The following is a 25,421-nucleotide window of genomic DNA, read 5'->3' on the forward strand; positions in this document are numbered from 1 at the left end:
AGCAATGCTCAACAGAGCTACAAGTGAAGCAGGTACCTCACCAGAATTAGCCAATGGCCCTGCGTCCTCAGGAAGGAGTAAGCTCTGTGGAGAACTTCGCACGCTTTCCTGGGGGGGCGGGGCTTAGCGCTAAAAGAGCGCCAAGAAGAAGACAGTGTGCCCCCCTGCTGTCGGTAGCAAAAAACAGCGGGAAGGGAGCTTTTGTGACAGTTTTTCTCCCCCTCCCTCCAGTCAGCACACAGCTTGTCGTTGTTGGATCATCTCTGCGGCTTTCCTGCAATCAGAGCACGCAGCTACAGCAAATAAGCAGAGCAAATAAACAGTGCGAGTTCTTGAGCTCTGGGCCCTTCCCCCGCCACCGGTAAGAAGGGAATTTTGTTTACTTACCGTAAATTCCTTTTCTTCTAGCTCCTATTGGGAGACCCAGACAATTGGGGTGTATAGCTTCTGCCTCCGGAGGCCACACAAAGTATTACACTTTAAAAAGTGTAACCCCTCCCCTCTGCCTATACACCCTCCCGTGCATCACGGGCTCCTCAGTTTTGGTGCAAAAGCAGGAAGGAGGAAAGTTATAAATTGGTCTAAGGTAAATTCAATCCGAAGGATGTTCGGAGAACTGAAACCATGAACCAAAAGAACAATTCAACATGAACAACATGTGTACACAAAAGAACAACAGCCCGAAGGGAACAGGGGCGGGTGCTGGGTCTCCCAATAGGAGCTAGAAGAAAAGGAATTTACGGTAAGTAAACAAAATTCCCTTCTTTGTCGCTCCATTGGGAGACCCAGACAATTGGGACATCCAAAAGCAGTCCCTGGGTGGGTAAAAGAATACCCCAATAAAAAGAGCCGACAACGGCTCCCTCTTACAGGTGAGCAACCGCCGCCTGAAGGACTCGCCTACCTAGGCTGGCATCTGACGAAGCATAGGTATGCACCTGATAGTGTTTCGTGAAAGTGTGCAGACTCGACCAGGTAGCCGCCTGACACACCTGCTGAGCCGTAGCTTGGTGCCGCAATGCCCAGGATGCACCCACGGCTCTGGTAGAATGGGCTTTCAGCCCTGCAGGAATCGGAAGCCCAGAAGAACGGTAGGCTTCAAGAATCGGTTCCTTGATCCACCGAGCCAAGGTTGACTTGGAAGCCTGCGACCCCTTACGCTGGCCAGCGACAAGGACAAAGAGCGCATCAGAACGGCGCAGGGGCGCCGTGCGAGAAATGTAGAGCCGGAGTGCTCTCACTAGATCTAACAAATGCAACTCCTTTTCACATTGGTGAACTGGATGAGGACAAAAAGAAGGTAAGGAGATATCCTGATTGAGATGAAAAGGGGATACCACCTTAGGGAGAAATTCCGGGACCGGACGCAGCACCACCTTATCCTGGTGAAAAACCAGGAAGGGGGCTTTGCATGACAGCGCTGCCAACTCCGACACTCTACGGAGCGATGTGACTGCCACTAGAAAGACCACCTTCTGCGAAAGACGTGAATGGGAGACATCCCGCAGTGGCTCGAAGAAGGGAATTTTGTTTACTTACCGTAAATTCCTTTTCTTCTAGCTCCTATTGGGAGACCCAGACAATTGGGTGTATAGCTTCTGCCTCCGGAGGCCACACAAAGTATTACACTTTAAAAAGTGTAACCCCTCCCCTCTGCCTATACACCCTCCCGTGCATCACGGGCCCATCAGTTTTGGTGCCAAAGCAGGAAGGAGGAAACTTATAAATTGGTCTAAGGTAAACTCAATCCGAAGGATGTTCGGAGAACTAAAACCATGAACCAAAGAACAATTCAACATGAACAACATGTGTACACAAAAGAACAACAGCCCGAAGGGAACAGGGGCGGGTGCTGGGTCTCCCAATAGGAGCTAGAAGAAAAGGAATTTACGGTAAGTAAACAAAATTCCCTTCTTCTTTGTCACTCCATTGGGAGACCCAGACAATTGGGACGTCCAAAAGCAGTCCCTGGGTGGGTAAAAGAATACCCCAATAAAAAGAGCCGACAACGGCTCCCTCTTACAGGTGGGCAACCGCCGCCTGAAGGACTCGCCTACCTAGGCTGGCATCTGCCGAAGCATAGGCATGCACCTGATAGTGTTTCGTGAAAGTGTGTAGACTCGACCAGGTAGCCGCCTGACACACCTGCTGAGCCGTAGCCTGGTGCCGCAATACCCAGGACGCACCTACGGCTCTGGTAGAATGGGCGTTCAGCCCTGAAGGAACCGGAAGCCCAGACGAACGGTAGGCTTCAAGAATCGGTTCCTTGATCCACCGAGCCAAGGTTGACTTGGAAGCCTGCGACCCCTTACGCTGGCCAGCGACAAGGACAAAGAGCGCATCAGAACGGCGCAGGGGCGCCGTGCGAGAAATGTAGAGCCTGAGTGCTCTCACGAGATCTAACAAGTGCAAATCCTTTTCACATTGGTGAACTGGATTAGGACAAAAAGAAGGTAAGGAGATATCCTGATTGAGATGAAAAGGGGATACCACCTTAGGGAGAAATTCCGGGACCGGACGCAGAACCACCTTATCCTGGTGAAACACCAGGAAGGGGGCTTTGCATGACAGCGCTGCTAGCTCAGACACTCTCCGAAGTGATGTGACTGCCACTAGGAAGACCACCTTCTGCGAAAGGCGTGAAAGAGAAACATCCCTCATCGGCTCGAAAGGTGGTTTCTGAAGAGCCGTTAGCACCCTGTTAAGATCCCAGGGTTCTAGTGGACGCTTGTAAGGTGGGACTATGTGGCAAACCCCCTGCAGGAACGTGCGTACCTGCGGAAGCCTGGCTAGACGCTTTTGAAAAAACACGGAAAGCGCCGATACTTGTCCCTTGAGAGAGCCGAGAGACAAACCCTTGTCCATTCCGGATTGAAGGAAAGACAGAAAAGTGGGCAAGGCAAACGGCCAGGGAGTAAAACCCTGAGCAGAGCACCAGGATAAGAAGATCCTCCACGTCCTGTGGTAGATCTTGGCGGACGTTGGTTTCCTGGCCTGTCTCATAGTGGCAATGACATCTTGAGATAAGCCTGAGGACGCTAGTAGCCAGGACTCAATGGCCACACAGTCAGGTTGAGGGCCGCAGAATTCAGATGGAAAAATGGCCCTTGAGACAGCAAGTCTGGTCGGTCTGGTAGTGCCCACGGTTGACCCACCGTGAGATGCCACAGATCCGGGTACCACGACCTCCTCGGCCAGTCTGGGGCGATGAGGATGGCGCGGCGGCAGTCGGACCTGATCTTGCGTAACACTCTGGGCAGCAGTGCCAGAGGAGGAAATACGTAAGGCAGTCGAAACTGCGACCAATCCTGAACTAATGCGTCTGCCGCCAGAGCTCTGATCTTGAGACCGTGCCATGAATGCCGGGACTTTGTTGTTGTGCCGGGACGCAATAGGTCGACGTCCGGCGTTCCCCAGCGGCAACAGATCTCTTGAAACACGTCCGGGTGAAGAGACTATTCCCCTGCGTCCATTCCCTGGCGACTGAGAAAGTCTGCTTCCCAGTTTTCTACGCCCGGGATGTGAACTGCGGAGATGGTGGAGGCTGTGGCTTCCGCCCACAGCAGAATCCTCCGAACTTCTTGGAAGGCTTGACGACTGCGTGTGCCGCCTTGGTGGTTGATGTACGCCACCGCCGTGGCGTTGTCCGACTGAATTCAGATCTGCCTGTCCTCCAGCCACAGCTGGAACGCCTTTAGGGCTAGATACACTGCCCTTATCTCCAGAACATTGATCTGAAGGGAGGACTCTGCCTGAGTCCAGGTTCCCTGAGCCCTGTGGTGGAGGAAGACCGCTCCCCACCCTGACAGACTCGCGTCCGTCGTGACCACAGCCCAGGATGGGGGCAGGAAGGATTTTCCCTTCGACAAAGAAGTGGGAAGAAGCCACCACTGAAGAGAGGTTTTGGCTGCCCGAGAAAGGGAGACGTTCCTGTCGAGGGACGTCGACCTCCTGTCCCATTTGCGGAGAATGTCCCATTGGAGTGGACGCAGATGAAACTGCGCAAATGGAACTGCCTCCATAGCTGCCACCATCTTCCCTAGGAAGTGCATGAGGCGCCTCAAGGGGTGTGACTGGGCTCGAAGGAGAGATTGCACCCCTGTCTGTAGTGAACGCTGTTTGTCCAGCGGTAGCTTCACTATCGCTGAGAGAGTATGAAACTCCATCCCGAGGTAAGTTAGCGATTGGGTCGGAGTCAATTTTGACTTTGGGAAATTGATGATCCACCCGAACCTCTGGAGAGTCTCCAGAGCAGTGTTCAGGCTGTGTTGGCATGCCACCCGGGAGGGTGCCTTGACTAGAAGATCGTCTAAGTAAGGGATCACCGAGTGTCCCTGAGAGTGTAGGACCGCCACCACTGTTGCCATGACCTTGGTGAAGACCCGTGGGGCTGTCGCCAGGCCGAAAGGCAGAGCCACGAACTGAAGGTGTTCGTCTCCGATGGCGAAACGCAGGAAGCGCTGATGCTCTGGTGCAATCGGCACGTGGAGATAAGCATCCCTGATGTCGATTGATGCTAGGAAGTCTCCTTGGGACATCGAGGCGATGACGAAGCGGAGAGATTCCATCCGGAACCGTCTGGTTTTCACGTGTCTGTTGAGCAGTTTGAGGTCCAGAACGGGACGGAATGATCCGTCCTTTTTTGGCACCACAAACAAGTTGGAGTAAAAACCGCGACCACATTCTTGAAGGGGAACGGGGATCACCACTCCTTCTGCCTTCAGAGTGTCCACCACCTGAAAAAGTGCATCGGCTCGCTCGGGGGGCGGAGATGTTCTGAAGAAACGAGTCGGAGGACGAGAGCTGAGCTCTATCCTGTAACCGTGAGACAGAATGTCTCTCACCCATCGGTCTTGGACGTGTAGCAACCAGGCGTCGCAAAAGCGGGAGAGCCTGCCACCGACCGAGGATGCGGTTTGGGGAGGCCGAAAGTCATGAGGAGGCCGCCTTGGTGGCGGTTCCTCCGGCGGTCTTTTTAGGACGTGACTTAGACCGCCATGAATCAGAGTTCCTCTGGCCCTTCTGTTGCCTGTTGGACGTAGAGAATTGGGACCTGGCTGAGGGCCGAAAGGACCGAAACCTCGGTCCTATCTTTCGTTGTTGAGGTCTGTTTGGTTTGGACTGCGGTAAGGACGAGTCCTTTCCCTTGGATTGTTTAATAATTTCATCCAATTGCTCGCCAAACAGACGGTCGCCAGAAAATGGCAAACCGGTTAAGAACTTCTTGGAAGCAGAATCTGCCTTCCACTCGCGTAGCCACATGGCCCTGCGGACTGCCACTGAATTGGCGGATGCTACCGCTGTACGGCTCGCAGAGTCCAGGACGGCGTTCATGGCGTAGGACGAAAAAGCCGACGCCTGAGAGGTTAAAGACACAACCTGCGGAGTAGAGGCACGTGTGACTGCATTAATCTCAGACAGACAAGCTGAGATAGCTTGGAGTGCCCACACGGCTGCGAATGCCGGAGCAAAAGACGCGCCTATGGCTTCATAGATGGATTTCATCAGGAGCTCTATTTGCCTGTCAGTGGCATCCTTGAGCGATGAACCATCTGCCACTGCTACTATGGATCTAGCCGCCAGTCTAGAGACTGGAGGATCCACCTTGGGACACTGAGCCCAACCCTTAACTACGTCAGGGGGGAAGGGGTAACGTGTGTCATTAAGGCGCTTAGTAAAGCGCTTGTCCGGAAATGCTCGGTGCTTCTGGACCGCATCTCTGAAGTTGGAGTGATCGAAAAACGCACTCCGTGTACGTTTGGGAAACCTAAATTGGCGTTTCTCCTGCTGTGAAGCTGACTCCTCTATCGGTGGAGTTGGAGGAGAAAGTTCTAGCACCTGGTTGATGGACGCGATAAGGTCATTTACTATGGCGTCCCCTTCAGGTGTATCAAGATTGAGAGCAACGTCAGGATCAGAGCCCTGATCTGCGACCTCCGCTTCATCCTCCAGAGAGTCCTCATGCTGAGACCCTGAGCAGTGTGATGAAGTCGAGGGAAGTTCCCAGCGAGCCCGCTTAGCCGGTCTGGGACTGCGGTCCGTGTCGGAGTCCTCACCGTGGGACCTAGGAGTCACCCCAGGAGCACTTTGCTGCGCCGACCGAGGGGGGCCTGGGGGCAATGATTCAACAGTGCCCGGGGCCTGTGTTACCAGTCTGGACTGCAAAGCTTCTAGTATCTTAGCAGACCATCTGTCCATAGACTGAGCCATGGATTGTGAAAGTGACTCAGAAAGTTTCTCAGCCAACCCTGCAAACTCTGTCCCTGCCACCTGGACAGTGGAAGCCGGTGGTTCTACCTGGGCCGAGGGTCCCACCAGTGCCTGAGGCTCCGGCTGAGTGAGTGTCACAGGGGCCGAGCATTGCACACAATGAGGGTAGGTGGAACCTGCAGGTAACATAGCCGCACAAGAGGTACAGGTTGCAAAATAAGCCTGTGCCTTGGCACCCTTGCTTTTTGCGGACGACATGCTGTTGTCTCCTCTTAGAGCAATCAGTGAGGGTATATAGCCAAAAGCAAATAATGCGGCCGAACAGCGCAAATGTATACAATATATATATACTTCGGCACCCAGGGGGGCCAGCACCTGGAAACCGGTGCGGCTTACCGACCGCCCACAGCGGTTGTGTGTCCACCAGATTCCCTGCCTGGGCCTCCCAGAGCTGTGGAGCTCGGTCTGAAGTTCTCCACCGGCAGAAGTGTGATAACAATGGCTGCCAGCGTTCTCAGAGGAGGAGGGAGCCGTGGGCGTGCCTCATAAAGTGCGGGAATCTGGTGCCCCACAGTGCTCAGTGAGGGGGGGAGGATACCGAAGTATGCTCCAGCCCTCACCGCTGACGTCCAGTCTAGCGTCCCGCCCTTACCCCTGACTGGCAGGCCCGGGGGCGGGAGTATGTGGTACTAGGCCGCAGAAGCCGGGGACTAAATTTAGTAACGCGGCCGGCAAACAGGCGCGGTCGGCGCGGTAGTCCCGGCGACACAAAACACACAGCAGCCGCTGCAGCGTCTGTTACACAGGCGCTCTATGCGCCGTCCCCAAGGGGACACAGAGTACCTCTGAGAAGCAGGGCCTGTCCCTGATGATACCCGGTCTCCTGTCCGTCAGATTCCCCCAGGGGCTGCGGAGGGAGCCCGGTCCCAGTGCATGGTGACCGGTTAGGATCCCACTTCTCCCAGAGCCTCTAAGGGATGGGGAAGGATAACGGCATGTGGCTCCAGCCTTTGTACCCGCAATGGGTACCTCGACCTTAACAGCACCGCCGACAATAGTAGGGTGAGAAGGGAGCATGCCGGGAGCCCTCTTAGGGGCCCTCTTTTCTTCCATCCGATAAAGTCAGCAGCTGCTGCTGACTAAAATGTGGAGCTTGCGTGAATGTGTGCCTCCTTCAACACAAAGCAAAAAACTGATGTGCCCGTGATGCACGGGAGGGTGTATAGGCAGAGGGGAGGGGTTACACTTTTTAAAGTGTAATACTTTGTGTGGCCTCCGGAGGCAGAAGCTATACACCCAATTGTCTGGGTCTCCCAATGGAGCGACAAAGAAAGGTGGTTTCTGAAGAGCCTTTAGCACTCTGTTAAGATCCCATGGTTCCAGCGGCCTCTTGTAAGGTGGGACTATGTGGCAAACTCCCTGCAGGAACGTGCGGACCTGCGGAAGCCTGGCTAGACGCTTTTGAAAAGAAGGGAATTTTGTTTACTTACCGTAAATTCCTTTTCTTCTAGCTCCAATTGGGAGACCCAGACAGTGGGTGTATAGCTACTGCCCTCTGGAGGCCGCACAAAGAACTACACTTAAAAGTGTAAGGCCCCTCCCCTTCTGGCTATACACCCTCCCGTAGGAGTACAGATTCCTCAGTTTTAGTACCAAAGCAAGAAGGAGGAAAGCCAATAACAGTTTCAAAAACAAATTCAATCCGATAACACGATCGGAGAACTTAAGAAACAACATGAACAACATGTGCACCCGAAAAAACGAAACCCTAAGAACAAATAGGGCGGGTGCTGGGTCTCCCAATTGGAGCTAGAAGAAAAGGAATTTACGGTAAGTAAACAAAATTCCCTTCTTTTTCGCTCCTAATTGGGAGACCCAGACAGTGGGACGTCCAAAAGCAGTCCCTGGGTGGGTAAAAAGATACCACATGAACGGGCTGTCAGACAGCCTCTTCCTACAGGTGGGCCACCGCCGCCTGAAGGACCTGTCTACCTAGGCTGGCATCTGCCGAAGCGTAGGTATGCACTTGATAGTGTTTGGTAAACGTGTGCAGACTCGACCAGGTAGCCGCCTGGCACACTTGCTGAGCCGTAGCCTGATGCCGCAATGCCCAGGACGCACCCACGGCTCTGGTAGAATGGGCCTTCAGTCCAGATGGAATCGGAAGCCCAGCAGAACGGTATGTGTGAAGAATTGGTTCCTTGATCCACCGCGCCAGGGTGGATTTGGAAGCTTGCGATCCCTTATGCTGACCAGCGACTAGGACAAAGAGCGCATCAGAACGGCGTAGAGACGCCGTGCGAGAAATGTAAATCCTGAGTGCTCTCACCAGGTCCAACAGATGTAAACCTTTTTCAAATTGGTGAACTGGATGCGGACACAAAGATGGCAAAGTGATATCCTGATTGAGATGAAAGGAAGAAACCACCTTGGGAGAAAACTCTGGAATTGGACGCAGTACTACCTTGTCTTGGTGAAACACCAGGAAGGGAGATTTGCAAGATAACGCCGCTAGCTCGGACACTCTTCGAAGAGACGTGACCGCCACAAGAAAAACTACTTTTTGTGAAAGCCGAGAAAGGGAAACCTCTTTCAAAGGCTCGAAAGGCGGCTTCTGGAGAGCAATGAGAACCTTGTTTAGATCCCAGGGTTCCAATGGCCGTCTGTAAGGAGGAACGATATGACAAACTCCTTGGAGAAACGTGCGTACTTTAGAAAGCCGTGCCAAGCGCTTCTGAAAGAATACGGATAGCGCGGAGACTTGACCCTTAAGAGAGCTAAGCGACAAACCTTTTTCCAACCCAGACTGCAGGAAGGAAAGAAAAATTGGCAATGCAAATGGCCAGGGAGAAAACCCTTGAGCCAAGCACCAAGCTAAGAATATCTTCCACGTCCTGTGATAGATCTTAGCTGAGGATGGTTTTCTAGCCTGTCTCATTGTGGCAACAACTTCATGAGATAAACCTGAGGCCGCTAGGATCCAGGACTCAATGGCCACACAGTCAGGTTCAGGGCCGCAGAATTCAGATGGAAAAACGGCCCTTGAGACAGCAAATCTGGACGGTCTGGTAGTGCCCACGGTTGGCCTACCGTGAGATGCCACAGATCCGGGTACCACGACCTTCTTGGCCAGTCTGGAGCGACGAGAATGGCTCGATGGCAGTCGGACCTGATTTTCCGGAGAACTCTGGGTAACAATGCTAGAGGTGGGAACACATAGGGGAGTCGGAATTGCGACCAATCCTGAACCAAGGCGTCTGCCGCCAGCGCTCGGTGATCGTGAGACCGTGCCATGAAAACTGGGACCTTGTTGTTGTGCCGTGACGCCATCAGATCGACGTCCGGCGTCCCCCAGCGGCAACAGATCTGCTGAAACACGTCCGGGTGAAGGGACCATTCTCCTGCGTCCATGCCCTGGCGACTGAGAAAGTCTGCTTCCCAGTTTTCCACGCCTGGGATGTGAACTGCGGATATGGTGGACGCTCTGCTTTCCACCCACGTCAGAATCCGTTGGACTTCTTGAAAAGCTTGGCGACTGCGTGTTCCCCCTTGGTGGTTGATGTACGCCACCGCCGTGGAATTGTCCGACTGAATCCGAATCTGCTTGCCTTCCAGCCATTGTTGGAAGGCTCGCAGGGCAAGATAGATTGCTCTGATTTCCAGAACATTGATCTGCAGGGTGGACTCTTCCAGAGTCCACATCCCCTGAGCCCTGTGGTGGAGATACACCGCTCCCCACCCTGATAGGCTCGCATCCGTCGTGACCACTGCCCAGGACGGGGGAAGGAACGACTTTCCCTGTGACAATGAGGTGGGGAGAAGCCACCAACGCAGAGAGTCCTTGGCAGTCTGAGAGAGGGAGACAGTCCTGTCGAGGGACGTCGATTTCCCGTCCCATTGGCGTAGAATGTCCCATTGTAGAGGGCGCAGATGAAACTGCGCGAACGGGACTGCCTCCATTGCTGCTACCATCTTTCCTAGGAAATGCATGAGGCGCCTCAGTGAGTGCGACTGGCTCTGAAGGAGAGATTGCACTCCAGTCCGTAGCGAGCACTGCTTGTCCAGTGGAAGCTTCACTATCGCTGAGAGAGTATGAAACTCCATGCCAAGATAAGTCAGAGATTGGGTCGGGGTTAGATGAGACTTTGGAAAGTTGATAATCCACCCGAAACTCTGGAGAGTGTCTAGTGCCACCTTCAGACTGTGTTGGCATGCCTCTTGAGAGGGTGCCTTTATAAGCAGGTCGTCTAGATACGGGATGACCGAGTGACCCTGCGAGTGCAGAACAGCTACTACTGCTGCCATGACTTTGCTGAAGACCCGGGGGGCTGTTGCCAGACCGAAAGGTAACGCTACGAACTGCAGGTGTTCGTCGTGTATGACGAAGCGTAGGAAACGCTGATGCTCTGGTGCGATCGGCACGTGGAGATACGCATCTTTGATATCTATTGATGCTAGAAAATCTCCTTGAGACATTGAGGCTATGACGGAGCGTAGGGATTCCATCCGGAACCTCCTGACTTTTACGTGTCTGTTGAGCAACTTTAGATCCAGGACGGGCCGATACGATCCGTCCTTTTTTGGGACCACAAACAGATTGGAGTAAAAACCGTGACCTTGTTCCTGAAGAGGGACGGAGGTCACCACTCCTTCCGCCTTTAGAGCGGCCACCGCCTGGAACAGAGCATCGGCTCGGTCTGGTGGTGGAGAAGTTCTGAAGAAACGAGTTGGCGGACGAGAACTGAACTCTATCCTGTACCCGTGAGACAGAATATCCCTCACCCAACGGTCTTTGACGTGTGACAGCCAGATGTCGCCAAAGTGGGAAAGCCTCCCACCGACCGCGGGTGTGGGAATCGGAGACCGCAAGTCAGGAGGACGCCGTCTTGGCAACGGTTCCTCCGGCTGTCCTTTTTGGGCGTGACTGAGACCTCCAAGAATCTGAGCGTCTCTGGTCTTTTTGAGTCTTTTTTGACGAGGCGAATTGGGACCTGCCCGGTCCTCGAAAGGACCGATAACCAGACTGACCCTTCCTCTGTTGGGGTCTGTTTTGTCTGTGTTGCGGTAAGGATGAGTCCTTACCCTTGGAGTGTTTGATGATTTCATCCAAACGCTCTCCAAACAATCGGTCACGAGAAAAAGGCAAATTGGTTAAGCACTTCTTGGAATGAGAATCTGCTTTCCAATGTCTCAACCACAGTGCCCTACGCAAAACAACGGAGTTGGCTGACGCCACTGCCGTGCGGCTTGTAGCGTCAAGAACAGCATTAATCGCGTACGACGCGAATGCCGCCATTTGCGAGGTCAATGGTGCTACCTGCGGGGCAAATGCACGTGTGACGGAGTCAACTCGCGCAAGCCCGGCTGAGATAGCTTGGAGTGCCCATACGGCTGCAAAAGAAGGCGCTAATGACGCTCCAATCGCTTCATAGATGGATTTCAGCCAGAGCTCCATCTGCCTGTCAGTGGCATCTTTAAGTGCCGCTCCATCTTTAACTGCAACCAAGGATCTAGCTGCAAGCCTGGAAATTGGAGGATCCACTTTTGGACACTGGGTCCAACCCTTGACCACCTCAGGGGGAAAAGGATAGCGTGTATCTTTAAGCCGTTTAGGAAAACGCCTTTCAGGATAAGCGTGGGGTTTCTGGATTGCGTCTCTAAAGTCAGCGTGGTCCAGAAAAGTGCTTAAAGTACGCTTAGGGTATCTGAAATGGATTCTCTCGTGCTGCGAAGCTGACTCCTCCACAAGAGGAGCTGGTGGGGAAATATTTAACATCTTATTGATGTTAAATATAAGATCATTAACTATGGCGTCACCATCTGGTGTATCTAGATTGAGAGCGGTCCCAGGATCAGAATCCTGATCAGTTACGTCCGCCTCATCACCCATAGATTCATCTCGCTGGGATCCTGACCATTGAGATGAATGTGAAGGCCCGTCATAGCGAGCCCGCTTAGGCTGCCCGGGGCCATCGTCCGAGTCAGAGTCTTCACCCTGAGGTGTATATGCCCGTCCCGGAGCTTGGAGCTGAGGGGGACCAGGGGGCAATGATTGCACAGTGTCCGTGGCCTGAAGTACAGGCCTAGCTCGCAAAGTGTCAAGAATTTGTGACATAGTGAGAGACATTCTGTCAGCAAAAGCTGCAAACTCAGTTCCTGTCACCTGGACAGCATTCACAGGTGGTACACCCTGGGTCACGTCCAGCAGAGGTCCCGACTGTGCAAGCGCCGCAGGGGCCGAGCACTGCACACAATGGGGGTCCGTGGAGCCTGCCGGTAGAAAAGTCCCACATGCGGTGCAGGAAGCATATAATGTTTGCGCCTTGGCACCCTTGCGTTTTACGGGCGACATGCTGCTGGCTCTCTGCAATGTGAGAGAGTCTATAGCCAAAGGGCGACCAGCGCTATGCAATACAAAGTATTTGTAGAAACAAAATACTAAGAATACTACTGGCACAAGAGGGGGTGAGCCCTGAGGGCTGCTTACCGCCCGCTGAATAGCGGGTAAGAGGCTGCAGAATTCCTTGTCTGGGTCTCCCCGGCTCCCCTCTGCAGCGCAGCGTGTCAGCAGGAATGGCTGCCGGCGTCTGTGGAGAGGGGCGGTCCGTGGGAGTTCCCAAACAAAAGTGCGGGAAACAGTGTCCCCTCTGTGCCGATTGTGAGGGCTGGAGTATGTAAAAACGACTCCAGCCCTCGGCGCTGATGCACTGGCCAGCGTCCCGCCCCTCTCCTGACTGGCAGGTCTGGGGGCGGGAACGAACGGAAGCAGGCCGCAAAAGCCGGGGACTCGAGTTATCAGCGCGGCCGCCGTAAAAGCGCGGGCCGCGCTGAAGTCCCCGGCGCACCACAAGTGCCAGCCGCGCCGCAGTCCCAGCGGCCGGCGTGACCGATTCCTAGACGTGGCCAGCGTCCCGCCCCTCTCCTGACTGGCAGGTCCGGGGGCGGGAACGAACGGAAGCAGGCCGCAAAAGCCGGGGACTCGAGTTATCAGCGCGGCCGCCGTAAAAGCGCGGGCCGCGCTGAAGTCCCCGGCGCACCACAAGTGCAAGCCGCGCCGCAGTCCCAGCGGCCGGCGCGACCGATTCCTATAAGTGTGCCTGCTTCAGCGAAGCTGAATGAGGCCATGGCACAAGCGCCGTAGCGCTGCTGTCCCCCGGCGCACTACAACACCCAGCATGCTGCGGTGTGAGCGCCTGCACGGGGACACAGAGTACCTTGAGGAAGCAGGGCCATGTCCCTGATGTACTCCGCTCCATCCAGCATCTTCTCCAGGGGCTGTAGATGGAGCACGGTCTCAGTGCCTGGAGACCAGTAAATCCCACTTCACCCAGAGCCCTGTAAAAAGGGATGGGGAAGGAATCAGCATGTGGGCTCCTGCCGCCGTACCCGCAATGGGTACCTCAACCTTACAAACACCTCCGACATACAGTGGGGTGAGAAGGGAGCATGCTGGGAGCCCTGTATGGGCCCTCTTTTCTTCCATCCGACATAGTCAGCAGCTGCTGCTGACTAAAAACAATGGAGCTATGCGTGCGTGTCTGACCTCCTTGCGCACAAAGCTAAAACTGAGGAATCTGTACTCCTACGGGAGGGTGTATAGCCAGAAGGGGAGGGGCCTTACACTTTTGAGTGTAGTTCTTTGTGCGGCCTCCAGAGGGCAGTAGCTATACACCCACTGTCTGGGTCTCCCAATTAGGAGCGAAAAAGAAAATACGGATAGCGCCGATACTTGTCCCTTGAGAGAGCCGAGAGACAACCCCTTGTCCATTCCGGATTGAAGGAAAGAAAGAAAAGTGGGTAAGGCAAACGGCCAGGGAGTAAAACCCTGATCAGAGCACCAGGATAAGAAGATCCTCCAAGTCCTATGATAGATCTTGGCGAACGTTGGTTTCCTGGCCTGTCTCATAGTGGCAATGACATCTTGAGATAAGCCTGAGGACGCTAGTAGCCAGGACTCAATGGCCACACAGTCAGGTTGAGGGCCGCAGAATTCAGATGGAAAAATGGCCCTTGAGACAGCAAGTCTGGTCGGTCTGGGAGTGCCCACGGTTGACCCACCGTGAGGTGCAACAGATCCGGGTACCACGACCTCCTCGGCCAGTCTGGAGCGACGAGGATGGCGCGGCGGCAGTCGGACTTGATCTTGCGTAACACTCTGGGCAGCATTGCTAGAGGAGGAAATACATAAGGCAGTCGAAACTGCGACCAATCCTGAACTAATGCGTCCGCCGCCAGAGCTCTGTGATCTTGAGACCGTGCCATGAATGCCGGGACTTTGTTGTTGTGCCGAGACGCCATGAGGTCGACGTCCGGCGTCCCCCAGCGGCAACAGATCTCTTGAAACACGTCCAGGTGAAGAGACCATTCCCCTGCGTCCATGCCCTGGCGACTGAGAAAGTCTGCTTCCCAGTTTTCTACGCCCGGGATGTGAACTGCGGAGATGGTGGAGGCTGTGGTCTCCGCCCACAGCAGAATCCGCCGAACTTCTTGGAAGGCTTGGCGGCTGCGCGTGCCGCCCTGGTGGTTGATGTACGCGACCGCCGTGGCGTTGTCCGACTGTATGCGGATCTGCCTGCCCTCCAGCCACCGATGGAACGCCTTTAGGGCTAGGTACACTGCCCTTATCTCCAGAACATTGATCTGAAGGGCGGACTCTGTCGGAGTCCAGGTCCCCTGAGCCCTGTGGTGGAGAAAAACCGCTCCCCACCCTGACAGACTCGCGTCCGTCGTGACCACAGCCCAGGATGGGGGCAGGAAGGATTTTCCCTTCGACAGAGAAGTGGGAAGAAGCCACCACTGAAGAGAGGTTTTGGCTGCCAGAGAAAGGGAGACGTTCCTGTCTAGGGACGTCGACCTCCTGTCCCATTTGCGGAGAATGTCCCATTGGAGTGGACGCAGATGAAACTGCGCAAAGGGGACTGCCTCCATCGCTGCCACCATCTTCCCCAGGAAGTGCATGAGGCGCCTCAAGGGGTGTGACTGGGCCCGAAGGAGAGAGTGCACCCCAGCTTGCAGCGAACGCTGTTTGTCCAGCGGAAGCTTGACTATCGCTGAGAGAGTATGAAACTCCATCCCGAGGTAAGTCAGTGATTGGGCCGGAGTCAATTTTGACTTTGGGAAATTGATGATCCACCCGAACCTCTGGAGAGTCTCCAGAGCAACGGCCAGGCTGTCCTCCTTCAACACAAAGCACAAAACTGAGGAGCCCGTGATGCACGGGAGGGTGTATAGGCAGAGGGGAGGGGTTACACTTTTTAAAGTGTAATACTTTGTGTGGCCTCCGGAGGCAGAAGCTATACACCCCAATTGTCTGGGTCTGCCAATGGAGCGACAAAGAAATTATCTGTGCAGGATTTTCTGCAAACAGCGAGGGACTTCCCCCTCCTCCAGCCAGCACGCAGTTACAGAAAAATTAACATTGTGTATTCAGGATCCCTGGGGCTCTCCTCCTTGCAATCAGCAAGGGACTTTCTCATAATAAATACTGTAAATTCAGTAGTCCTGGGAGCCTTCCCTGCACCGTCTTTTCTCCGTTCTCTGGGAAACCAGTCAGGGGGGGGACTAACCTTAACACTGCCTCAGTCCAGGCAGTGGAAATAGCAGAGTCAGCTTGCTGTGTCCGGCCACACAGGTGCCATGTTCAACTCAGAGCCTGCAAAGAGGGGCTGAGGAATTTTTCTTGTGTCTCTTCCCTGGGCTCTGGAAAAATTGGTGTCTGTGGGACCCGTCGTCCAGTAAAAGGCAGCCCAGGATCCAGCGTCGCAGGAGGGGGTACGTGGAGGCAACACTCCGCGTTCCCGCCCGTTGATGGTATTGGGAGATCGGTCCCAAAAGGAAACAGTCGCCCTCAAAAAGTAACAAAACCTTGAAAGATGTGCCTCCTACAGACACTAAGCTAAAACTGAGGTTGCCTGGCCCAGCCAGGGGATGTATATTGCAGAGGAGGAGCTATGCTTTTGCATCTACTTAGTGTCCTCCTATGGATAGGCAGCATAACACCCATGGTCCTGTGTCCCCCAATGAGGCGTCAGAGAAATATTTTTTTGTTTACACCTAATTGCCTATCACATTTACTATTACTTACACCTGTACTCTGATATAGTTATATACACATTTGTTTCATTGTTCATCTCTACTCTACTTCACAGATATTTATCTTTATATTCTGACAATAATTTTTGTACATGTGCAGCTGTTGCTGCTAGATATTTTTGTGCACGTTAGTCATTCATGTAATGCACCCATTTTTGCTCAATATTGATTATTTTTTTGGGGCAATCGTTTAAAAAAAAAAAAAAGTCACATCTTCGTGCTCCAGTAATTGTTGACTTCATTGTTATTTTTTTGTTGGATTACAATCTTATTCATTGCTTGTGGGATCTATTCCTTTTTATATTTGGTTGTTTAATAAAGTATATTTTACCTTCATTCATGGACCGTTTTGTTGGTTTTTGTTCATCCCTTGTTTCCATTGATATATGCCGATTGGTCCTATACTGTATGACCAACATAGTCCCCTGTACACTAGTTTTGTCTCGTTAGACATCATTCTATTACATTGATTCCTCTCACTTTGTGTATCATTTTTATCACTCTTCTCACATTATTTACTCAATAAGTCAATGCTCACAGTATAAAACCTCAGTCCACGGTCCTCAAGTTTCTTTTTACTTATACACATAAGATATGCCATAAATGTGCACAAAATGCAGGCCCTACCGGGCTATCACTGGAGAGGTAGCTGCACATGCACAAAAACTGGAGAGCAAGTCTGCAATTCTCAGATGAAGAAAGCCAGATTTGTGATCACTTTCATTCCTGATGTATCAATACAGATACTAGTCCAAGTGGTGTGCCATGCATCTTTCAGACATATACGAGTGGAACTTCAGTTTACGAGTATTTCGCTATACGAGAAAAGCTTGCTGTAAATTTGTAACTCAGTTTATGAGCAAGCTTTGCTGTACGAGCAAATACTCACCGCACACACTTCCAGTTCCGTACTTTAACCGCGCTCTGACCTGCTCTTGCAGTCCACACAAACACACATACTATGCTCACCTTACCTTCCGTTCCATCGCCGGCCTCTTGGTTCTTGTAGTTCGACAGTACAGGATGTGTATCGGGTAACCATTGAGACGATAGAGGAACTTCCGCTGTTAGCCGCTACTCAAAAAGGTAGCACGCTGGCCCATCAGAGGCAAGCGGCTCCGGCCTTTGACGGACGTTCCTCCACTGTCGCGATGGTTACCCGATACACATCCTGTACCGTCGAACTACAAGAACCATGAATCCGGCGAGGGAACGGAAGGTAAGGTGAGCATAATATGTGTGTGTGCGTGCATGTGTGGAATGGCACAATAGGGGACCAGGATGGGACATTGAACAAGTTGTGGAACGAGTTGTCTGAGCTTGCATTATTTCCTATGGGAAATTTTGCTTTGCTAGACGAGTAACTTGGTTTACAAGCACACTCCCAGAACGGATTGTTCTCGTAAACCAAGGTTCCACTGTATGGCATAACCTATGGATTTACCAAAAAATTCTTACATGGTTCCGGACAGCCCCTGCAACATAGATAATGTGATAATGATTAGGTCTTATAACGCTACAAGCTCACCCTTAACAGACATTCATTTTGAAAGATAAAAAAAATATATCTTACAGAAGACTGGTCCTTTTTCATTAATAAGACACTCAAGACCTGAGGGTCCACATCTGAAAGAGGGGGAGAAATAAAAAGAAAAGTAATTTAAATCCATATACAATATACAACATTTCTTTATTGGGGTTTACCATGAAAGTGTTGACAATCATTGAAAGATAGAGGTGTTACATTGCTATATGACAGTCCTGTAGTACAAATCCTTATTAAAATAATGCAAATTCAATCTTACAATATTTTAGATTATTGGACAAAGAACAAAAAGGTAAAAGAACAGAATCTTCTGAAAAAGTCCAGAAGGGAGATGTACTGACTGGTTCTCTCTAATCAGTGTTCTGCTTCCCATATGGTAGCAAATAAAACTGTAGAAACGGAATTATCAAGTGCCAAATTAGGCCTTGTCCATATCACATGTGGGAGATCTGCAAGCCTGTAACTCTTGATCAGAAGCATCAGATTTGCAGATGGATAAAAGTAAATATTCCCCATCTCCTTAGGGAAGGGGTGGGCAATTCATTTTCCCCACATGGAAGACTGACTGGTGTGGAGGGCTGAACCAATAGGCTGAAATTAATTTGGCTCAATGTTACTATTAAGATATTAAAATTATCTTTTTGTATTAATTGTATCACTTACTATTAAGCAGAATTAAGTATGCCGATATCTCTTTATATACAGTATGAGCACAAATAGTACCCGCTACATACAGTATGAGCCCTCACACAACCCCCTACATACAGGATGAGCCCCATACAACCCCATATTTACATTATGAGCCCCCACATAGCCCCCTATTTACAGTATGAGTCCCCACACAGCCCCTATATACAGCATGAGCTCCCACACAGCCCCCTGGGGAAGGCCCAGCCTGAGAATAACGTCCCCAGCTGTCAGCTTTATCTTGGCTGAATATCAAAATTGTGGGGACCGCACGTCTTTTTTTTTTATTACATATTTAAAAAATAAAAAAAAGCCGCATGCGGTTCCTCTTAGGCTGGAGTCACACTTAGAAAGGGATCTGCATGAGTCTTGCATCGCATCACCCGGCACAGCCACGCACACTCTCCTGACAGGAGCGGATCGGCTGAATGCAGTTCTATGCAGCTGCACGTTCATGTACGGAGAGAGTCAGGCCGTGCCAGATAATAAGATGCGAAACTCGCGCAAGTGTGACTCCAGAGTTACAGTGCACTCACACGAGCTGTATGACTCGCTTGAGTATCGGCTTGCATCACCAGGCAGCCGCACACTCTCTGGACACGAGCATGCAACTGCGTAGAAATACATGCAGCCGATCCGCTCCTCTCAGGAGAGTGTGCGGCTGGCGGGTGATGCGATGCGAGACTCGCACACGTGTGTGACACTAGCCTTATTTTGATACACAGCCATAATAAAGCCCGACAGCTGGGTGCTACAGCCGTGGGTTTTATCTGTGCTAGTTTCAGAATACGTGGAACCTGCGCCGATTGTTTTATTTATTACTGTATTTTTATACCACGATACTCTCCCACATTTACACTGCTTTCTCTGCCTACCGGCCGTCCTGGCGTATGTGATTAGTTGCAGTCAGCTGCCACACTGCCACTCAGGGTGGGGGTGCATATAACTGCAATCAATAACATGCGGCGGTGTGCAGGGAAAGCAGTGAATATTCAAATGAGGGTCAATTGTCATCTCTGGAAGTGAAAGTGACTGCAGCTTGCTGCCATGACACGAAGCTTTGATGAGTACACCGCGCGCGCTCCTACCCCCTATCTCCTTCTACCAAACATTTTTAATTTACGAGTTTCTGGTTCCCATAGACTAATATGGGTACCAGATTAAGGACCGGATGCAGGTTTTTTTTTGGGGAGGGGGGGTGGGGTGTTTAATTTAGCAGGGGGGGTCTCTGTCCCGGTTTTCTGCAAGTCCGCCCAGCTCTAGCAGTGACATAAGGCAGCACAGGAGGTGGGGCGGGCACGATGTTGCCACAGTCCACAGTATTCAGCCCTTTGGCTGGCTTGGTCCACGGGCCGGACTGGAACAGCAAGAGGCCACACTTTGCCCAGCCCTGCCTTAAAGGATATATCTTTTTTTACCTGTTGAAATTCAATTCTTTTGATAAAATAATAATAATAATAATAATAATAATAATAATAATAATAATAATAAAAAATAAGATTTTTGCAAAACAGATATCCCGGCCGTAATGTGCAAAGGGACATCAAGTAATCAGAATTAGACATGAGTGCATTTATGGCATAAATAGACATACAATATATCACAAAAGAGTACACCTCTCACATTTTTGTAAGTAATTTGTTATATCTTTTCATGGGACAACACTGAAGATCTGACACCTAGATACAATGTAAAGTAGTCAGTGTACATCTTGTATAAGTGTAAATTCGTTGTGCCTTCTAAATAACTAAATACACAGTTATGTCTAAACCTCTGGCTGCGAAAGTGAGAACCCAACCAAGTGAAAATAGCCAATTTGTGCCCAATTAGCCATTTTCCCTCCCTGGTATCATGTGACTCATTAGTATCACAAGGTGTCAGATGTGAATAGGCAACAGGTGTGGTAAAGTTTGTGTTATCGCTCCCATACTCTCTCATGGTGGTCACTGGAAGAATTCTCTGAGGAGCAGAAAAAAAATATATTTTTTATCCTACATAAAGATGGCCTAGGCTATAAGAAGCTTGCCAACACCCTGATACTGGGCTGTAGCACGGTGGCCAAGACCATAGAACAGTTTAACAAGACAGGTTCCACTCAGAACAGGCCTCAACATGGGCGACTAAAGAAGTTGAGTGCATGTGCTCAGCGTCATATACAGAGGTTGTCTTTTTGAAAATAAACTTATCAGTGCTGCCAGCAATGCTGCACAGATTAATCCCTTCAGCCCCCGGGCACTTTCCGTTTTTGCGTTTTGCTCCCCTTCTTCCGAGAGGCGTAACTTTTTTATTTTTCCATCAATCTTGCCATATGAGGGCTTGTTTTTTGCGGGACGAGTTGTACTTTTAAATAAAACCATAAGTTTTACCATATAGTGTACTGGAAAACGGCAAAAAAATTCCAAGTGCGGAAAATTTGCAAAAAAAGTGGGATTGTACAATAGTTTTTGGGATATTTTATTCACCGTGTTCACTATATGGTAAAACTGATGTGTGGGTATGATGCCTCAGGTCAGTGCGAGTTTGTAGACACCAAACATGTATAGGTTTACTTGTATCTAAGGGGTTAAAAAAAATTCACAAGCTTGTCCAAAAAACATGGCGCACGTTTTGCGCCATTTTCCAAAACCCGTAGCGTTCTCATTTTTCAGGATCTGAGGCTCAGTGATTGCTTATTTTTTGCGTCTCGACCTGACGTTCTTAACGGTACAATTTTTGCGCAGATGCTACGTTTTGATCGCCTGTTATTGCATTTTGCGCAAAATTTGCGGCGACCAAAAAACGTAATTTTGGCGGTTGGAATTTTTTTGCCGCTACGCCGTTTACTGATCAGATTCATTGATTTTATATTTTGATAGATCGGGCATTTCTGAACGTGGCGATACCAAATGTGTGTATTTTTTATTTTTTTAACCCTTTAATTTTCAACGGGGTGAAAGGGGGGTGATTTGAACTTTTAGGTTTTTTTAATTTTTTAAAACTTTTTTTTTTTTTTTATTTTACTAGTCCCCCTAGGGGGCTATTGCGATCAGCAATCCGATCGCTCTGCACTATCTGCAGATCTCAGCTACAGAGCTGAGAACTGCAGATTTGCTGCTTCACTTTCAATGCCGGCTGTATTCCGGCATTGAGAGGAAGTGACTCATGTTAGCTCTAGGCGTCATCACATGACCCTGTGCTACCATGGCAACTGCCGAAAGTCACGTGATCATGTCACGTGACTTCCGGTGGGGGCGGGGTAAGTCACTGTCATGGCGGTGCCCATATACATATCGCTGCCAAGACTTTGGCAGCGAAATGTAAGGGATTAATGGCCGCGGGTGGAAGCGATTCCACCCGCGGCTAGCAGGCACACATATCAGCTGTTGATAACAGCTGATATGTGCGCGTCTCACCGCTGCCTGCCGGCGGCAGGGAGCGGGGCTTACCGGCACACGATCCATGACGTAAATAGTACGTCATGGGTCGTTAAGGGGTTAAAGGTGGTGGTGGGGGAATCAGCCTGTCACTGCTCAGACCATATTCTGCACACTGCATCAAATTGGTTTGGATAGCTGTAATCCCAAAAGGAAGCAGCTTTTGAATATGATGGACAAAAAAGAATGCAAATAGTTTGCTGACGGAAAGCAGATTAACAACATGCATTACTGGAAACATGTCTCGTGGTTTGAGGAGATAAAAAACCTATTTCTTTCAGATGGTGTCACGTGTGGGGGCGGCAGCCAGGTGAGAAGTACAAAGACAAGTGTGTCTTGTCTACAGTCAAGCATGATGATGGGAGTGTCATGGTTTGGGGCTGCATGAGTGCTGCTGGCTGTGGGGAGCTACAGTTCATTAGGAAATCATGAATGCCAACATGTACTGGAACTTACTGAAGCAGAGTACGATCCCCTCTCTTTTGAAACTAGGCCACAGGGCAGTATTCCAACATAATCCCAAACACATCTACAAGACGACCACTGCATTGCTAAAGAAACTGAGGGTGAAGATGCTGGACTGACCAAGCATGTCTCCAGACCTAAACCCTATTGAGTATCTGTGGGGCATCCTCAAATGGAAGATGGAGGAGCGCAAGGTAATATTGTCAGAGTAGTGGAAGAGGATCTAGTGGCTCCTGTGAAGCTCTAGTGAACTCCATGCCCGAGAGGGTTAAGGCAATGCTTGAAAAGAATGGTGGCCACACAAAACATTGATACATTTGGGCACAATTTGGCCATTTTCACTTAGATATGTACTCACTTTTGTTGCCAGTGGTTTAGACATTAATGGCTGTGTGTTGTTATTTAGGGAGCCCAGCAAATGTACACTCTTAGGCTCTGTGCGCACTAGAAAAAAGGGAATTTTGTTTACTTACCGTAAATTCCTTTTCTTCTAGCTCCAATTGGGAGACCCAGACAATTGGGTGTATAGCTTCTGCCTCCGGAGGCCACACAAAGTATTACACTTAAAAGTGTAAAGCCCTCCCCTCTGCCTATACACCCCCCCGTGCATCACGGGCTCCTCAGTTTTGGTGCAAAAGCAGGAAGGAGGAAAGTTATAAATTGGTCTAAGGTAAATTCAATCCGAAGGATGTTCGGAGAACTGAAACCATGAACCAAAAGAACAATTCAACATGAACAACATGTGTACACAAAAGAACAACAGCCCGAAGGGAACAGGGGCGGGTGCTGGGTCTCCCAATTGGAGCTAGAAGAAAAGGAATTTACGGTAAGTAAACAAAATTCCCTTCTTCTTTGTCGCTCCATTGGGAGACCCAGATAATTGGGACGTCCAAAAGCAGTCCCTGGGTGGGTAAAAGAATACCTCGGTAAAAGAGCCGTAAAATGGCCCCCTTCCTACAGGTGGGCAACTGCCGCCTGAAGGACTCGCCTACCTAGGCTGGCATCTGCCGAAGCGTAGGTATGCACTTGATAGTGTTTCGTGAAAGTGTGCAGACTCGACCAGGTAGCCGCCTGACACACCTGCTGAGCCGTAGCCTGGTGCCGCAAAGCCCAGGACGCACCCACGGCTCTGGTAGAATGGGCCTTCAGCCCTGAAGGAACCGGAAGCCCAGAAGAACGGTAGGCTTCTCGAATTGGCTCCTTGATCCACCGAGCCAAGGTTGACTTAGAAGCCTGCAACCCTTTACGCTGGCCAGCGACAAGGACAAAGAGCGCATCCGAGCGGCGCAGGGGCGCCGTACGAGAAATGTAGAGTCTGAGTGCTCTCACCAGATCCAACAAGTGCAAATCCTTTTCACATTGGTGAACTGGATGCGGACAAAAAGAAGGTAAGGAGATATCCTGATTGAGATGAAAAGGAGATACCACCTTAGGGAGAAATTCCGGGACCGGACGCAGAACCACCTTATCCTGGTGAAACACCAGGAAGGGGGCTTTGCATGACAGCGCTGCTAGCTCAGACACTCTCCGAAGTGATGTGACTGCCACTAGGAAGACCACCTTCTGCGAAAGGCGTGAAAGAGAAATATCCCTCATTGGCTCGAAGGGTGGTTTCTGAAGAGCCGTTAGCACCCTGTTAAGATCCCAGGGTTCTAGCGGACGCTTGTAAGGAGGGACTATGTGGCAAACCCCCTGCAGGAACGTGCGTACCTGTGGAAGCCTGGCTAGACGCTTTTGAAAAAACACAGAGCGCCGAGACTTGTCCCTTAAGGGAGCCGAGAGACAAACCCTTTTCCATTCCGGATTGAAGGAAGGACAGAAAAATGGGCAAGGCAAATGGCCAGGGAGTAAAACCCTGATCAGAGCACCAGGATAAGAAGATCCTCCACGTCCTGTGGTAGATCTTGGCGGACGTTGGTTTCCTGGCCTGTCTCATAGTGGCAATGACCTCTTGAGATAACCCTGAAGACGCTAGGATCCAGGACTCAATGGCCACACAGTCAGGTTGAGGGCCGCAGAATTCAGATGGAAAAATGGCCCTTGAGACAGCAAGTCTGGTCGGTCTGGTAGTGCCCACGGTTGGCCCACCGTGAGATGCCACAGATCCGGGTACCACGACCTCCTCGGCCAGTCTGGAGCGACGAGGATGGCGCGGCGGCAGTCGGACCTGATCTTGCGTAACACTCTGGGCAACAGTGCCAGCGGAGGAAACACATAAGGGAGTCGAAACTGCGACCAATCCTGAACTAATGCGTCCGCCGACAGAGCTCTGTGATCTTGAGACCGTGCCATGAATGCCGGGACTTTGTTGTTGTGCCGAGACGCCATGAGATCGACGTCCGGCGTTCCCCAGCGGCAACAGATCTCTTGAAACACGTCCGGGTGAAGAGACCATTCCCCTGCGTCCATGCCCTGGCGACTGAGAAAGTCTGCTTCCCAGTTTTCTACGCCCGGGATGTGAACTGCGGAGATGGTGGAGGCTGTGGCTTCCACCCACAGCAGAATCCGCCGAACTTCCTGGAAGGCTTGCCGACTGCGTGTGCCGCCTTGGTGATTGATGTATGCCACCGCCGTGGCGTTGTCCGACTGAATTCAGATCTGCCTGCCTTACAGCCACGGCTGGAACGCCTTTAGGGCTAGATACACTGCCCTTATCTCCAGAACATTGATCTGAAGGGAGGACTCTGGCTGAGTCCAGGTACCCTGAGCCCTGTGGTGGAGAAAGACCGCTCCCCACCCTGACAGACTCGCGTCCGTCGTGACCACAGCCCAGGATGGGGGCAGGAATGATTTCCCCTTCGACAGAGAAGTGGGAAGAAGCCACCACTGAAGGGAGGCCTTGGCTGCCCGAGAAAGGGAGACGTTCCTGTCGAGGGACGTCGACTTCCTGTCCCATTTGCGGAGAATGTCCCATTGAAGTGGACGCAGATGAAACTGCGCAAAAGGAACTGCCTCCATTGCTGCCACCATCTTCCCTAGGAAGTGCATGAGGCGCCTCAAGGGGTGCG

General features: G+C 51.2%; 1 protein-coding gene across 1 annotated transcript in view; it reads right to left on the minus strand.

The window, feature by feature from the left end:
- The window catches only part of ABCF3 (ATP binding cassette subfamily F member 3), an 87,995-nt gene that overhangs the window by 42,404 nt on the left and 20,170 nt on the right, over positions 1 to 25,421 (minus strand). The window contains exon 4 of the mRNA XM_075340364.1: positions 17,876 to 17,928. Coding sequence (XP_075196479.1) covers positions 17,876 to 17,928 — 53 coding nt within the window. The remainder of the gene's footprint in view (positions 1 to 17,875; positions 17,929 to 25,421) is intronic.

This window comes from Anomaloglossus baeobatrachus, chromosome 3, assembly GCF_048569485.1.
Source record: "Anomaloglossus baeobatrachus isolate aAnoBae1 chromosome 3, aAnoBae1.hap1, whole genome shotgun sequence".
Lineage (NCBI taxonomy): Eukaryota > Metazoa > Chordata > Amphibia > Anura > Aromobatidae > Anomaloglossus > Anomaloglossus baeobatrachus.